The following is a 14,537-nucleotide window of genomic DNA, read 5'->3' as shown; positions in this document are numbered from 1 at the left end:
CGCGGTCCACAAGATGACTTCTGTGTGGGTGCAAACACAGAGACGTGATGCCAGGCGTTTGCGCGTCACTAGGAACGTGCAAATCCGATGAAGGAGGCCTCAGGACGAAGGCTGGGAGAGCGTGCAAAGACGGTTACCAAGGCAAACGCCAGGGTCGAGGGGAGTTCAGTTGTGTGGGGAGATGGGAGCAGGAAATTTGGCTGGATCGCGCGTAACTCCAGGCCCACAGGAATGTGGTCGACCCCGAAGTGCCCTCAGAAACGGCCACGCCACTCAGTTCAAGTGCAAGCAACGCCCACGTTCTCCCGAAAGGAACAAAAAGGGAACTTTAGACCGGGCGGGCATCTCGGAGACAGCGATCATTGCCTGGGAAGGTGCTGGCGGGGGTAGAAATTAAGCTGAAGAGCTCCTAGGTCCCTGTGTCCAACGCCAACCCAACCCAAGGAACTTCCATCACGGCTGGCATGCTGAATGAATATCTTGGGTCTGGCGTTAACAACGAGAGGGCTTGCTGTCCTGGCCAACGCGACAGAAGAGGGAACCCTGGGTGGCAAGGATCCGGATGTGAAGATTTTCACGGAAGCGAGAGTTCCAGAGCACTGGCCACAATCTCTGTCAGATTCAGTGTGTCGTGGGGAATAGGAGGAGAGACCGAGCAGTGATGCATCGTCAACATCGCAGCCTTGGTCAAGAGCAGTTGGAAGGATCCTAGCACCTTTGGTGGGCGAGAAAGCTTCCAGAAACAGTTCGTGAGTCACGTGGAAAGGCCGTCAGGTCGATTAGGAAGAGCCAGCGTGGATTCCCAAAGGGGGCTACCGTCTTGGACTAACTTGCTGGAGTTTTTGCTTTGAAGAGAGAATGGGAAGGGTCGCGGGGGGGGGGCGCAATGTTGTTGATGTGGTGGACATGAACTTCCAGAAGGTGTTCTCTACAGTTCCACACAACAGACTGGTGCGGAGCGCGATGAGTCATCAATAAAAGGGCTGCTTGACACCCCCCCCCCCCCCCCCCCCTCCCCACCACCACCAACCCAACCTGGGGATATTGTGTCCAGTATGGGAAAGATGTGAAAATGTTGGAGAGAGAGAGAGAACGCAGAAGGGATTTACAACAACGAGGACGGGAAACATCAGTGATGAGGAGAGAGGTGGAAGACGTTGGGAGCGTTCTCCTCGGAGAGGAGAGGGAGATCCGATAAGAGGATTTCGGAATCAGGAGTGGGGGGGCTGGGCAGAGTAGAGAGGGAGAAGCTGTCCCTGTCGGTAAAAGGAACAAGAACGAGAGAGGGCGGCAGACATTTGAAGGGATGTTCGCACGAAGCAAGGGGGACGTGAGACAGAACTCCTCACCCAGCGCGTGGTTAGGGTGTGGAATGCACGACCTGGAGACCTGGGTGGGGAGGCAGGTTCAGCTGAGGGGTTGGAGTGGGTTGTGAGGTACTTACTCTGGCGACGGAGAGTGGAGGCAAGACTTGTTCACGGGTTCCTGATGCTCATTCGAGGAGCCGAACGTCATCCTCCTGCCCTGCCGTGGCTCTCTGGTGGAAGATGCCACATTTTTCCCCTCCAGTCTCCCGTCTGCCTCGGAAACCCTGGGCAACACCACCGCAGAAGCGAAGATTCGCAGAGGTCCAAACCCTCAAAGGTGGAATTTCTGAGATGTCTGCTTTCTCAAAAACAAAAAATCCACGCCAAACAAGAAGGCCGCTGGAAAGGAGCGAAAGCGAGGTGAAGGGGAAGCAATGACGTCCAGGGGTTCCATATCAATATGGGTGCTGCGGATATCCGTGCGGGAGAGAAAGGGGTTGTGGGTGGAATGAGACACAGGTCAGAGGTTAAGCTACGGGCTTGCCGTGAGGCAGGGGAGTGTGGGACACATCTCCCTTTGTGCGTCGGGTTTACTGAACCCCCCCCCCCCCCCCCCCGGTCTTACAATTCCTTCCCCCCCCCCGCCAAACTTCAGTGTTAAACGTGTCCCCTGAATGTATGTAATGTGTTTGTACCCATGAAGCTTGGTGCTGCATGAAGGATGACAGGTTGGCAGAGGAGGTGGGGGGCGGGGGGAGGGGGGGGGAAACGTGACTAAAAAGTGAGGCCGTCCGTCCCGGTGGCAAAAAAACCAGGACGATGGCGGCAGTTCGGGAAAAGGTGAGGTGCGGTAAGACCGTGGCTGTCATGGTGGAACAGTCGTGGGGAAAATGTCGAGAATCACCAGGAGACGCAGAGAGTTCTTCAAGAAATAGGTCTTTTATTTGCCAACAAAAAACCGTGACACTGAGAAAGCAGATTCTCGAATGTCCCCGAACCTCAGGCCCCATGGATTTTTATATCTTTTTTTAATTATGTTTCTGTTAGCTTATCAGCATATCTAACTGTATTCATCAAAGTACCTCCCTCCAGCTACACAATAAACCAATGATATTACAGGTCTGAAGATCTCCTCGTGGGTCTGCTCCTGGGCCTGGCCAAACTGGCCATCAACAGGTCCAGGCAGCGGGATGTGGAGGGGGTCGTTAGGGCCGACTGCCTGCCCCTCTTCCGCGGTTACGTTAGAGCCCGGGTGTCCTTGGAGAAGGAGCACGCGGTGTCCACCAACACCCTGGAGTCGTTCAGGGAGAGGTGGGCGCCGCAGGGAGTGGAGTGTATTATTTCCCCATCCAACTCTATTTTGATTTAGTCACTGTTTTGATCACACAGCATCGCCCTTTAATTTCCATAAAGGTTGGCAGGCAGGTACAGGGGGCAGTGAGAAAAGCCAACCCGAGATACATTTCTCCAAGGATTTGGGCATTAACCCTGCGGGCTTCCTTGCCGTCGGTCAGTGCTTGCCAATTCCCGCCCCCCGCGGGGAGTCAGAAAGGACATTTAACGGAGCGGTGCTCGGTTTGTTGTTTTGCCGACAGTGTGTTTTGACACGGCTCCAATCTGTTTGTGGTCGACACGATTGCTGTTGTGAGTAATGACGGGTTTGTTGTGGGTACGTGTGTGGGTGGGAGAGAAGGAGGAACTCTTGCTGAATTGCCAAGTGGAGCTCTCGCTCATCGAGGGGAGTCGCCCATGGGTTCCTGCGCCGTGTGACAGCGCGCACGCGCGTGCGGGCTCCGAGCCCCCTGCCCCAGTGTTTCACAGCGGATGCCGGAGGTGGGGGGCCCACGAAACAAGAATGCCAAAGAAGCGGGCTCGCAGAAAATCTGGGCCGTGCCTCAGATTGGGCCATTCCCAGACTCCCTGCTCCTGCTAAATCTGTTGCGACCTTGAAAGTAACGGTCAGCACTGCTGCCTCACGGCGCAGGGGGACCCCGGTTCGATTCCAGCCTCCTCCACACAGTGTGGGTGGAGTTTGCACCTTCTCCCCCCCCCCCCCCCCGTGTCTGCGTGGGTTTCCTCTGGGTGCTCCGGTTGCCTCCCACAGTCCAAAGATGGGCAGGTTAGGGTGGATTGGCCAGGCTAAACTGTCCCATAGTGCTCAGGGGTGTGTAGGTTAGGGTGGATTGGCCAGGCTAAATTGTCCCATAGTGCCCAGGGATGTGTAGGTTAGGGTGGATTGGCCAGGCTAAATTGTCCCATAGTGCTCAGGGATGTGCAGGTTCGGGTGGATTGGTCATGCTAAATTACCCATAGTGCTCAGGGATGTGCAGGTTAGAGTGGATTGGCCATGCAAAATTACCCATAGTGCTCAGGGATGTGCAGGTTAGAGTGGATTGGCCGTGCTGAATTGTCCCATAGTGTTCAGGGATGTGCAGGTTAGGGTGGATTGGCCATGCTGAATTACCCATAGTGCTCAGGGATGTGCAGGTTAGGGTGGATTGACCGTGCTAAATTACCCATAGTGCTCAGGGATGTGCAGGTTAGGGTGGATTGACCGTGCTAAATTACCCATAGTGCTCAGGGATGTGCAGGTTAGGGCGGATTGGCCGTGCTAAATTACCCATAGTGCTCAGGGATGTGCAGGTCAGGGTGGATTGGCCGTGCTAAATTACCCATAGTGCTCAGGGATGTGCAGGTTAGGGTGGATTGGCCATGCTAAATTACCCATAGTGCCCAGGGATGTGCAGGTTAGGGTGGATTGGCCATGGAGAGTTATAGGAATCGTGGGTCTGAGTGAGATCCCATTCAGAGGATTGGTATGGACTCAATGGGCTGAATGGCCTGATTCCACGCTGTAGGGATTCTCTGTTCTGGTGAGGTTACTGCTCTGACCAGTTATGGTGACCACCCATCAACCAGAAACACAGCGCAGGGAGCCGGTAAGTCTGGCGGTAGGGAGCGTGGGCCCGGCAGAAGCCCGGACTGATGCACTGAGTGTCCCCACTCCACAATGTTTCCAAATCTCTTCCTTGTTGAGCAATCGCGCCACATTCCAGTCAGGGCAGGTCTGGCCTCCGGGCCGTGACAAAACAACTTCGGAACCTTCTTCGCGACCTGACTCTGTCGGTGCTGAGTCACGAGGGAGGAACCCGGCAGCTACCTCATCCAGACACGTGATCGGCCGCTTCCCTCCTGCCATGACTCTCGTGCGGGGACAATGGGAAAGGAGGTCCGCAATTTCTGTGGCTTCCTTCGTGTGGGGGCACAGCAGGCTGCCAGGCGCGGCCACTGGCACAGGGACGTGCATTTCTGTAGCGCCTGCATGAATGCCGGCCTTCTGCAAGCGTTTGTTGTCACCTGCCCCTCCCTCCCTACCCGCGACCCCTACCTTTTGATTCCTTGGGATTGGCTCGGACTTCCCCTGGAGTCTCCCGCCTGCTTTCAAGTTAATGGCGGCTCAGCAGTGCCGGGGACCCGGGGCCGATTCCACCCTCAGGCGACTGTTACCCTGCGTCTGCGAGGGTTCGCCCCCCCTCCACCGCAGTCCTAAGATGTGCAAATTAGGGTGGACTGGCCGTGCTAAATTGCTCATAGCGTCCAGGGATGGATTAGCCATGGGAAATGCACAGGGTCGGTGTGGACTCACTGGGCCAAATAGCTGACTTCCACACTGTCAAGATTCTCTACTGTGTACGTTCAACTTAATCCCAGTGCATCTCCAACTTCATCCCCTGGAACGTTTCAAAAGTCTCCTCAAATTCTCCCTTCAGTTGAAACCCCTGTCAACATTCCCCTGTGTACCCTCCGTTGAGCCTCTCTGCACCGTATCTATCACCGAAGTACAGTCGGTGTCTACATGGGGAACCAAGCGCAGGTTGGGCGAGGACTAGCCTGTCAACGTGACTCTGAGCATTGGGAATCATCCAATTCACTCTCTTCCTTCACTCTAAGTGGCCGCTCAAGTGAAACACAATCTGATCGCTCTGCCTTGAATTCAATTGTTTCAGATTGTAGTCAGAACTGGTTTGAAAATTGTTTCACTCTGCTTTCATTTCCATCTCCCTTTGTTTGTCGGGAGGGATAGGCGTCTGGTCTTCTGCCAAATTATACTTCCTCGGGATCTACCTTCTGCTTTGTTATTTGTCCTCTCGATCTTGCAACGCGAAGACCCTCTCATTGTCTCACAGCCTTATGGTCTGTAGCAAATCTTCACGTTGGACTTTACTGGGGTGCTGCTGCAGGAATTGGCAAGGGAAATTAACCTGGTTTAGTGTTTCTCTGAGAGAGAGAGAGAGAGAGACTCACGATCTTGCAAAGGTCCCATGGCTTCTGCCAGTATCGTTCACCTCCACTAGCTCAGTAAAAGCTGTCGACGACCCTTAGCTGCAGGCAAACCAATCAGCACCCTGTTGCCAGCTGAATCCCACTTTGCGCTCAGTCCCCCTTGTCATTCTCCAGGTAGTCTCTCCCTCCGCCCACCTGGGAGCCCCACTTACGACAGGTTTCCGACCCTTGCATTTGGGGAAAAAAACAGGATGCAGCGGTCCCTTCGCTTTGTGAACACCTGACCATGCATACAGAAAAAGAAAAAGTGACAAACTTTGCATTCCGTTTTGTCTCTCTTCCCCCCTGCCTCAAAACCCATGACATTTTTGACGGAAAACTTGATGTATCACTCCGTTTCTCTTTCTCTCTCTCTCTCTCTCCCCCACTATTCCTGCCAGACCTGCTGAGTTTCTCCAGCACTCTTTGCTTTATTGACCGGCTCTGCTGGGGGTCGATCCTGGCTGGGGAGGGTTAAGTAGCGGTCAGTCACAGCGCTGTGGGCAGCACTTGGCTGAAAATCTGCCGCGGAGCACAACCGCTGGAAGGGGTGAGCCGCTGCTTTTTCGGATTGGTGGCCCGGTCTTTCTCTCTGCGAGCGCCCCGGGATCTCTTTACAGGCTATGAGTTTAAAAAGAAAGCCCCCCCGATGATGCCAAAGTAACGATGGGTCGAGTTGCAGGGGGAGGCGCATCTGTTCGTCGAGTCAGTGGGAAGATTCGACTGCGTGTCTCGACAATGTAAGTTGGCGAGGCTGGCAAAACAGCGAGCGTGGTGCCTAACGCAGGAGGAGAGCAAACAGCCTGGCGTATCGTGCTTAATGCATTGCTCCATTTGCGGCATCGGGACAGCAGGAGGCCGTCACTTCGGGAACTGTCCACCTCGAACCGAAGTCGTCCCTTCCCAAATTCGCCCTCGGTATTCCTTCGTTGTCAAAAGCCTCGACGGGGTCTGTGGACTCGCACTGTGGCCGAGGGCGACGATGATGCGTCGTGATCGAACCACAGGCCGAGTGGCCCTCATCCGCTCCGAAATCTGGGAACCTTCTCGTCCCTCTGGACTCAGCCTGGAGTTACAGAGCTCAGAATCTCATCTGCTTTAACAATGCCTTTTTATCTTTGACATCCCTCGGTCTGTATCGACGCCGATCAAACGACAGATACAGAGCGAAGCCGCAGGAAAACAGAGTGGATAAGTTCACAAAATGGAGTGAGCTCAGGCACTGAGGTGAATACAGAACCGGCATATCCAGCTAAAGGCAGGACACTGAACCCTGTCCCAGGAAGGAGGAAGCCAAGTTCATTTCAGCACAAGTTTTAACACACAAATGTCAGCCGATCGCCACCTCCAACAGGAGAGAATCGAACCATCGCCCCCTTGACGTTCAGTGGCGTTACCATCACTGAATCCCCCCCAATATCAACATCCTGGGGGTGACTGTCTCCAACAAGAGAGAATCTAACCATCACCCCCTTGACGTTCAATGGTGTTACCATCACTGAATCCCCCCACTATCAACATCCTGGGGGTGACTGTCTCCAACAAGAGAGAATCTAACCATCGCCCCCTTGACGTTCAATGGTGTTACCATCACTGAATCCCCCCCCACTGTCAACATCCTGGGGGTGACTGTCTCCAACAAGAGAGAATCTAACCATCGCTCCCTCAACATTCAATGGCATTACTGTCACTGAATTCCCCCAATATCAACATCCTGGGGGGTACCATCTCCAACAAGAGAGAATCTAACCATCGTTCCCTCAACATTCAATGGCATTACTGTCACTGAATTCCCCCAATATCAACATCCTGGGGGGTACCATCTCCAACAAGAGAGAATCTAACCATCGCTCCCTTGGCGTTCAATGGTGTTACCATCATTAAACTCCACCACCGCCCCCCTCCCCCCCCCCCACCACTATCAACATCCTGGAGATACCCTGAACCAGAAATTCAACTGGACCCTCCCATACATAGTGTCCACAAGAGCAGCTCAGAGGCTGGGAATCCTGCAGTGAGTAATTCCCCTCCTGACTCCCTCCCCCAAAGCCTGTCCCCACCATCGACAAGGCCCAAGTCAGGAGGGTGTGAGGGAATACTCCCCACTTGCCCTGGATGGGGGGGGGGGCAGCTCCAACAACACTCGAGAAGCTCGACACCATCCAGGGACAAAGCAGCCCCCGCTCGATTGTCCCCACCCCCACAAACCCCCACTCCCCCCTTCCCCCGACGCTCAGTAGCAGCAGTGGGTACCATCTACAAGACGCACTGCAGCAACTCCCCCAGGCTCCTCAGACAGCACCTTCCAAACCCCACGGCCACTTCCATCTAGAAGGACAAGGGGGAGCAGGTACATGGGAACACCACCCCCTGCAAGTTCCCCTCCGTGCCCCTCACTGTCCCGACTCGGAAATATCTCGGCCGTTCCTTCAGTGTCGCTGGGTCAGAATCCTGGGCCTCCCTCCCTGAGGGCGCTATGTGGGAGGTCCCTACACCACATGGGGTTCAAGATGGCCGCTCACCCCCACCTTCTCAAGGGGGCAGTTAAGGGGGAACCAGGCGGTAACTGTTGTAAAAATGGACCCAGTTTGGGAGGAACTCTTGGGGGAAGTTTTTATATTGACTCTTCCATGGAATGCAGGAACCACTAGCATTTGCTTCCTGTTGCTCTTTCCTTTGATGTGATTGACTCACTTAGCTATTTCAGAGGGCAGTTCAGACCTCGCTTCATTCCTGTGGTCTGGTGTCTGCGACAAACCTTTGGATTTCAGAAGTGCTTCATGTCCTTTTTTTTATAATTTCGAAGAGAGATTTTAAAGCAGAGGAGCCGATGGAAAGTCCTTAAAGTAAACAGCTTGTGAGGCCTTGTGTAAAAGTTGAAACAATAGCAGCAGCCTGACCGGGTGGGGTCAAGCTCCCACAGAGCTCGGACGTTTCGGTTTAGGTTTTCAGTAGCTGGAGTCTTGAAGCTGGATTCAGCTGCAGTACATCTCACCTGGTTATTCTTTCTTTCTCTCTCTCTTCGTCCTCCTGGAATAGAGCATTGGCAATTTTACTAAATTTGCCTTTGCCAAGGGCGTATTTATGGGATGTTACTGTCATGCAGCTGATACTGTTTAAGTCCTTAAATAACCTACTATTCTGTCAAGTCTTCCCACAGAGTTAGTCATCCCGATTTCTGGGGCTGCGTTTTAATGATCATGTATGATTAAAGTGAGCTTTGATTCAAATGGATGACTTAGGCCAAAAGGCCTGTTGCCATTGTGTAGACATCAGTGTGTCTCAAATCTGGTATTTTTTTTTAAAAATCTGTAATTGGAATGCAATAAAAGAACAACTTACCATAAAATATTGCGAGGGGATTTGGTCTGGTCCATAACAAGTCACGTTTTGGTCAGAGCAGGACAAAAGTGGCCAATTTCTGTCTCAATTCGGGGACTGGGTTGGGTTTTGTTGTACGTCCAGTTTTGAAGTTCCCTATTCTCCTGAAAAAGAAGATTGAGTTTAGATACCATGAGGTGAGATTAGAACTGATACCCTACACAGAGAGAGAGAGAGAGAGAACCTTTCATGAAGATTGTGCAGGTTAGGGTGGGTTAGCCATGGGAAATTGCTCATAGTGTTCAGGGATGTGCAGGTTAGGGTGGATTGGCCATACTAAATTACCCATAGTGCTCAGGGATGTGCAGGTTAGGGTGGATTGGCCGTGCTAAATTGTCCCATAGTGCTCAGGGATGTGCAGGTTAGGGTGAATTGACCGTGCTAAATTACCCATAATGCCCAGGGATGTGCAGGTTAGGATGGATTGGCCATGCTAAATTACCCATAGTGCCCAGGGATGTGCAGGTTAGGGTGGATTGGCCATGGGAAATTGCCTCGTGGTGCCCAGGGATGTGCAGGTTAGGGTGGATTGGCCATGGGAAATTGCCTCGTGGTGCCCAGGGATGTGAAGGTTAGGGTGGGTTAAACACGGGGTTCCAGGGATAGGGTCGGGTGATGGGCGGCAATGCTGTGCAGAGGGCCATTACAGACTCGATGGGCCAACTGGTCTGCTTCCCACATTGCAGGGAGTTCGACAAACTCTCTCTCTCTCTCTCTCTCTCTGGATTTGAATGGAGTTTTTATTGGCTGCCATTACCCATTTGCTAACCTTGCGGCCGTTTGCGAGCGAGTGATGCTCCTGTCTGAACAGGCTTGGGGAGGTGTCGTTACCAAGTCTGCTCTGTGAAGTTTGGGCCGCGCCCTTGAGTGAGCAATCTGGAAGGAACGACCGGCAGTCACGTTTATTTATAACTTTTCTCAGCACCCCATATCGCCTTTGTTTGTGTCAGAGGGTGCTTGAACCTGTCGGGCAGGTTTGCTGCTCTGCGAAGTGTCTCAAGCAACAGCCCTCCCCATCCCACAGGACCGGGAAACCGATGTCTCGATCGTTTCTGACTGCACCTCCAAGACAGGGCAGTGACAGCACGGACAGGCACTAAATCTCAAACGTTGGCAAGGTAAGGCTGTTTTGCATTCTCGTTGTGAGTATTTGCTCTGTGTGTGAGTGTGTGTAAGCATTGTGTATGTTGGAGAGCCAAGTTGTCAGTCTGAGGTCTGAGGTGGCTGTCCATCCCTCGGGAACAGGAGTGCACACCCTCCACAAACCTCTTGATTTCCTTGGAGGATCCATCGATTCTGAAATTCTCCTCCATGATGATCTCTTCCCCATCAGACGCCAGTCTCTGAGGGTTCAGTGGATTCCCCCTATCCCCCCTCCCTCAACAATCCCAGCAGGTAAAGTCTCCTCAAACATGCCCTGGAAAGTTCCCCGAGATCCACGGGGATCTGTTTGCCAGGGGATACTCCTCAGCTGGAGAAGGAGAGGTGAACACGGGCGACAACAAGCCCTCGCATGTTCCCTTGACATCATTCCCACGCCTGGTATGTGATGGGAAACGGGGGACGGGGAGAGAAAAGATTCCCACCTCACAGTCTTGCACGCCAGGAATGAAGGTTGGGAGTTCGGGAATTTCCCCATTGACTCCCGTTCTTTAAAATTTCCCCCTTGGAGCAACACTGTGGCCAGGAAGGAGTCAGGCAATGACTGGCCCCAACAAGAGAGAATTTAACCATCGCCCCCTTGACTTTCAATGGTGTTACCATCACTGAACTCCCCCCCCCCCACCGCTATCAACATCCTGGGGGTTACTGTTTCCAATGAGAGAATCTAACCATCTTCCCCTTGACGTTCCATGGTGTTACTATCACTGAATCTTGCCCCCGCACCCCCTACTATCAACATCCTGGGGGTTACTGTCTCCAACAAGAGAGAATCTGACCATCACCCCCTTGACGTTCAATGGTGTTACCATCACTGAATTCCCCCCCCACTATCAACATCCTGGGGGTTACTGTCTCCAACAAGAGAGAATCTAACCATCACCCCCTTGACGTTCAATGGTGTTACCATCACTGAACCCCCCCACTATCAACATCCTGGGGGTTACCATTGACCAGAAACTGAACTGGACCAGCCCCATATAAACACAGCTGCTACAAGAGCAGCTCAGAGGCTGGGAATCCTGCAGTGAGTAACTCCCCTCCTGACTCCCCCCAAAGCCTGTCCCCACCATCGACAAGGCCCTAGTCAGGAGTGGGTGATGGAATACTCCCCTCTTGCCCTGGATGGGGGGGAGTCAGCTCCGACAACACTCGAGAAGCTCGACACCATCCAGGGACAGAGCAGCCCCCAGTCGATTGTCCCCACACCCACAAACCCCCCACTCCCCCCACTCCCTCCACTCCCTCCACCCCCCGACGCTCAGTAGCAGCAGTGGGTACCATCTACAAGACACACTGCAGCAACTCCCCCAGGCTCCTCAGACAGCACCCTCCAAACCCCACGGTCACTTCCATCGGGAAGGACAAGGGGCAGCTGGTACATGGGAAGACCACCCCCCCCTGCAAGTTCCCCTCCGAGCCCCTCACCGTCCCGACTCGGAAATCTATCGGCCGTTCCTTCAGTGTCGCTGGGTCAGAATCCTGGGACTCCCTCCCTGAGGGCGCTGTGTGGGGGTCCCGACACCACACACGGTTCAAGATGGTGGCTCAAGGGGGCAATTAGGGAGGGAAATGGGGGCAGAAAATGCTTGGGCATGGCCAGTGGTGCCCACATTCCTGAAAAGAGGGCGTTTGGGCAAAGGGGGCAGCTGGCACATCACGAGGTGATGCTCGGGAAGGGGTACATTAGCAGTGACTGTGGGCGATCTTTGACTTGGCAGGGCCATGGCGAACGAGGTGCCTTGGAGATTGGTGCCCAGTGGAGCCGGGATGGCAGTCAGCCTGGCGCTCTGCGTGGTCCTGCAGCTCTTCGCGCCATCCACGGCTCAGAACTGCACGGCGCAGCATCTCACCTTCCAGGAGGTTGGCACGAACACTTTCGGGAGGCTGAACGGTGACGCGGGTTCTATCGAACCCCTCTATGACATGGTGAATCGGTACCTGGACGCTGTGCAGCCCAACCCCTTCCCGACAGGTCTCACTCTCTTTTGTAAACGCCGTCCGCCAGACTCCTACGCGGGGTAGATTCGCAACCTCAAGGTCGCCCTCCATTCTCTCAGCCAGGATTCGCCAACTGCCCCCCTGCCCCACCAAACACACCCACAAAACACAGACATCAGGTTGGGCACACTCCCAGACTGCATCCTGTTCCCATCATCCCCTGCACTGCTCACTACAGTGTCCAATGGGGACTGGACAATCACAAAAGGGAGCGAGTGAAGAATCAGTTCCTCACAGTCACAATTTTTCCCTCTATCCCCCGCTAAACACTCCCAGGACAGGGACAGCACGGGGTTAGATACAGAGTAAAGCTCCCTCTACACTGTCCCCCATCAAACACTCCCAGGACAGGGACAGCACGGGGTTAGATACAGAGTAAAGCTGTCTCTATACCGTCCCCCATCAAACACTCCCGGGACAGGGACAGCACGGGATTAGATTCAGAGTAAAGTTCTCTCTGCACTGTCCCCCCACATCAAACACTCCCAGGACAGGGACAGCATGGGGTTAGACACAGAGTAAAGCTCCCTCTACACTGTCCCCCATCAAACACTCCCAGGACAGGGACAGCACGGGGTTAGATACAGAGTAAAGCTTCTCTACACCGTCCCCCATCAAACACTCCCAGGACAGGGACAGCACGGGGTTAGATACAGAGTAAAGCTCTCTCTACACTGTTCCCCCATCAAACACTCCCAGGACAGGGACGGCATGGGGTTATATACACAGTAAAGCTACCTCTACACTGTCCCCCATCAAACACTCCCAGGACAGGGACAGCACGGGGTTAAATACAGAGTAAAGGTCCCTCTACACTGTCCCCCATCAAACACTCCCAGGACAGGGACAGCACGGGGTTAAATACAGAGTAAAGGTCCCTCTACACTGTCCCCCATCAAACACTCCCAGGACAGGGATAGCACGGGGTTATATACAGAGTAAAGCTCCCTCTACACTGTCCCCCCATCAAACACTCCCAGGACAGGGACAGCACGGGGTTAGATACAGAGTAAAGCTCCCTCTGCACTGTCCCCCATCAAACACTCCCAGGACAGGGACAGCACGGGGTTAGATACAGAGTAAAGCTCCCTCTACACTGTCCCCCATCAAACACTCCCAGGACAGGGACAGTGTGGGGTTAGATACAGAGTCAAGCTCCCTCTACACTCATCCCCTATGAAACCCTCCCCGGACAGGGACAGCACGGCGTTAGATACCACATTGATGTCCCTCTGTGAGATCAGTCACAACCCCTGACCTTTGCCCTGTGACCCCCTATGTTGTTTCCCTGAATGGTGTCTCCCCGGCATGGGGGAAGCTGGCGATGGTGTCCTGTCTTCTCCATTCACTGTTTTAATTCACACTTGTGCTTTGTATCTTCCCCAGATATATTTCAAAATCTGCTGCTCAGTCAGTCTGTCGAGCCGATAAGGGTAAGGATCTGTGGGTCAGGTTCAGGGTGAGAGAGCGGGTCTGTCCCTCTGTCTCCCGTCTCACTGTTACATACAACAGCATGGCTGCGGACGTTCTCCCATGGTTTCATCAGACGCGGAGCTCTGAATCCAGGCTGACGCCCCTGGCGGGGGGAGAGTTTGAGGGAGCACTGAAGTGTCAGACACAGGCGTGGTGTTGGAGGGGTTGAGTGTTGGTCGGTGTAGTGGAAACCAAGCAGGGGCTGCTTTATCCCTGGATGGTGTTGAGCTTCTCGAGTGTGGTTGGAGCTGCCCCCCCCCCCCCCCCTCCACCCCACCCCACCCTGACCCATCCAGGGCAAGTGGGGAGTATTCCCTTACACCCTCCTGACTTGGGCCTTGTCAATGCTGGGACAGTGACGGTAACACCATTGAACGTCAAGGGGGCGATAGTTAGATTCTCTCTTGTTGGAGACGGTAACCCCCAGGATGTTGATATTGGGGGGGATTCAGTGATGGTAACACCATTGAACATCAAGGGGACGATGGTTAGATTCTCTCTTGTTGGAGACGGTAACCCCCAGGATGTTGATATTGGGGGGGATTCAGTGACGGTAACACCATTGAACGTCAAGGGGGCGATGGTTAGATTCTCTCTAGTTGGAGACGGTCACCCCCAGGATGTTGATAGTGGGGGTTGGGGGTGGGGGGGGGAGTTCAGTGATGGTAACACTGTTGTCTGTGCTCTCTGTCCACACTAGGTGGTGACCTATCAGGCTGGTTACCTTGTCTCCCTGATTATCGGCGTGCTTTATTTCCTTCTGATGCCCCTAGTGGGGCTGTTCTTCTGCTGCTGCCGTTGCTGTGGTAGGTGTGGGGGTGAAGTGAAGAGACACACTGAGAAGACAGACTGTCAGCGCAACACACTGGCCACCTTCCTGTTGATGACAAC

At 53.8% G+C, this 14,537-nt stretch overlaps 1 protein-coding gene across 1 annotated transcript in view; it reads left to right on the top strand.

The window, feature by feature from the left end:
• The first annotated feature begins 9,936 nt into the window (after positions 1-9,936).
• LOC140459773 (prominin-2-like) overlaps positions 9,937-14,537 on the top strand; it is a 72,762-nt gene continuing 68,161 nt past the window's right edge. The window contains exons 1-4 of the mRNA XM_072554291.1: positions 9,937-10,129; positions 11,894-12,147; positions 13,560-13,606; positions 14,347-14,537. The exon at positions 14,347-14,537 is cut by the window's right edge and continues 12 nt beyond it. Of these exons, the coding sequence (XP_072410392.1) occupies positions 11,898-12,147; positions 13,560-13,606; positions 14,347-14,537 (488 nt within the window). The 5' untranslated portion in view covers positions 9,937-10,129; positions 11,894-11,897. The remainder of the gene's footprint in view (positions 10,130-11,893; positions 12,148-13,559; positions 13,607-14,346) is intronic.

The sequence above is a fragment of the Chiloscyllium punctatum genome, chromosome 35 (genome assembly GCF_047496795.1).
Source record: "Chiloscyllium punctatum isolate Juve2018m chromosome 35, sChiPun1.3, whole genome shotgun sequence".
NCBI lineage: Eukaryota > Metazoa > Chordata > Chondrichthyes > Orectolobiformes > Hemiscylliidae > Chiloscyllium > Chiloscyllium punctatum.
Note: the sequence above shows the minus strand (reverse complement) of the source record. Positions and strands in the feature narration are given on the sequence as shown.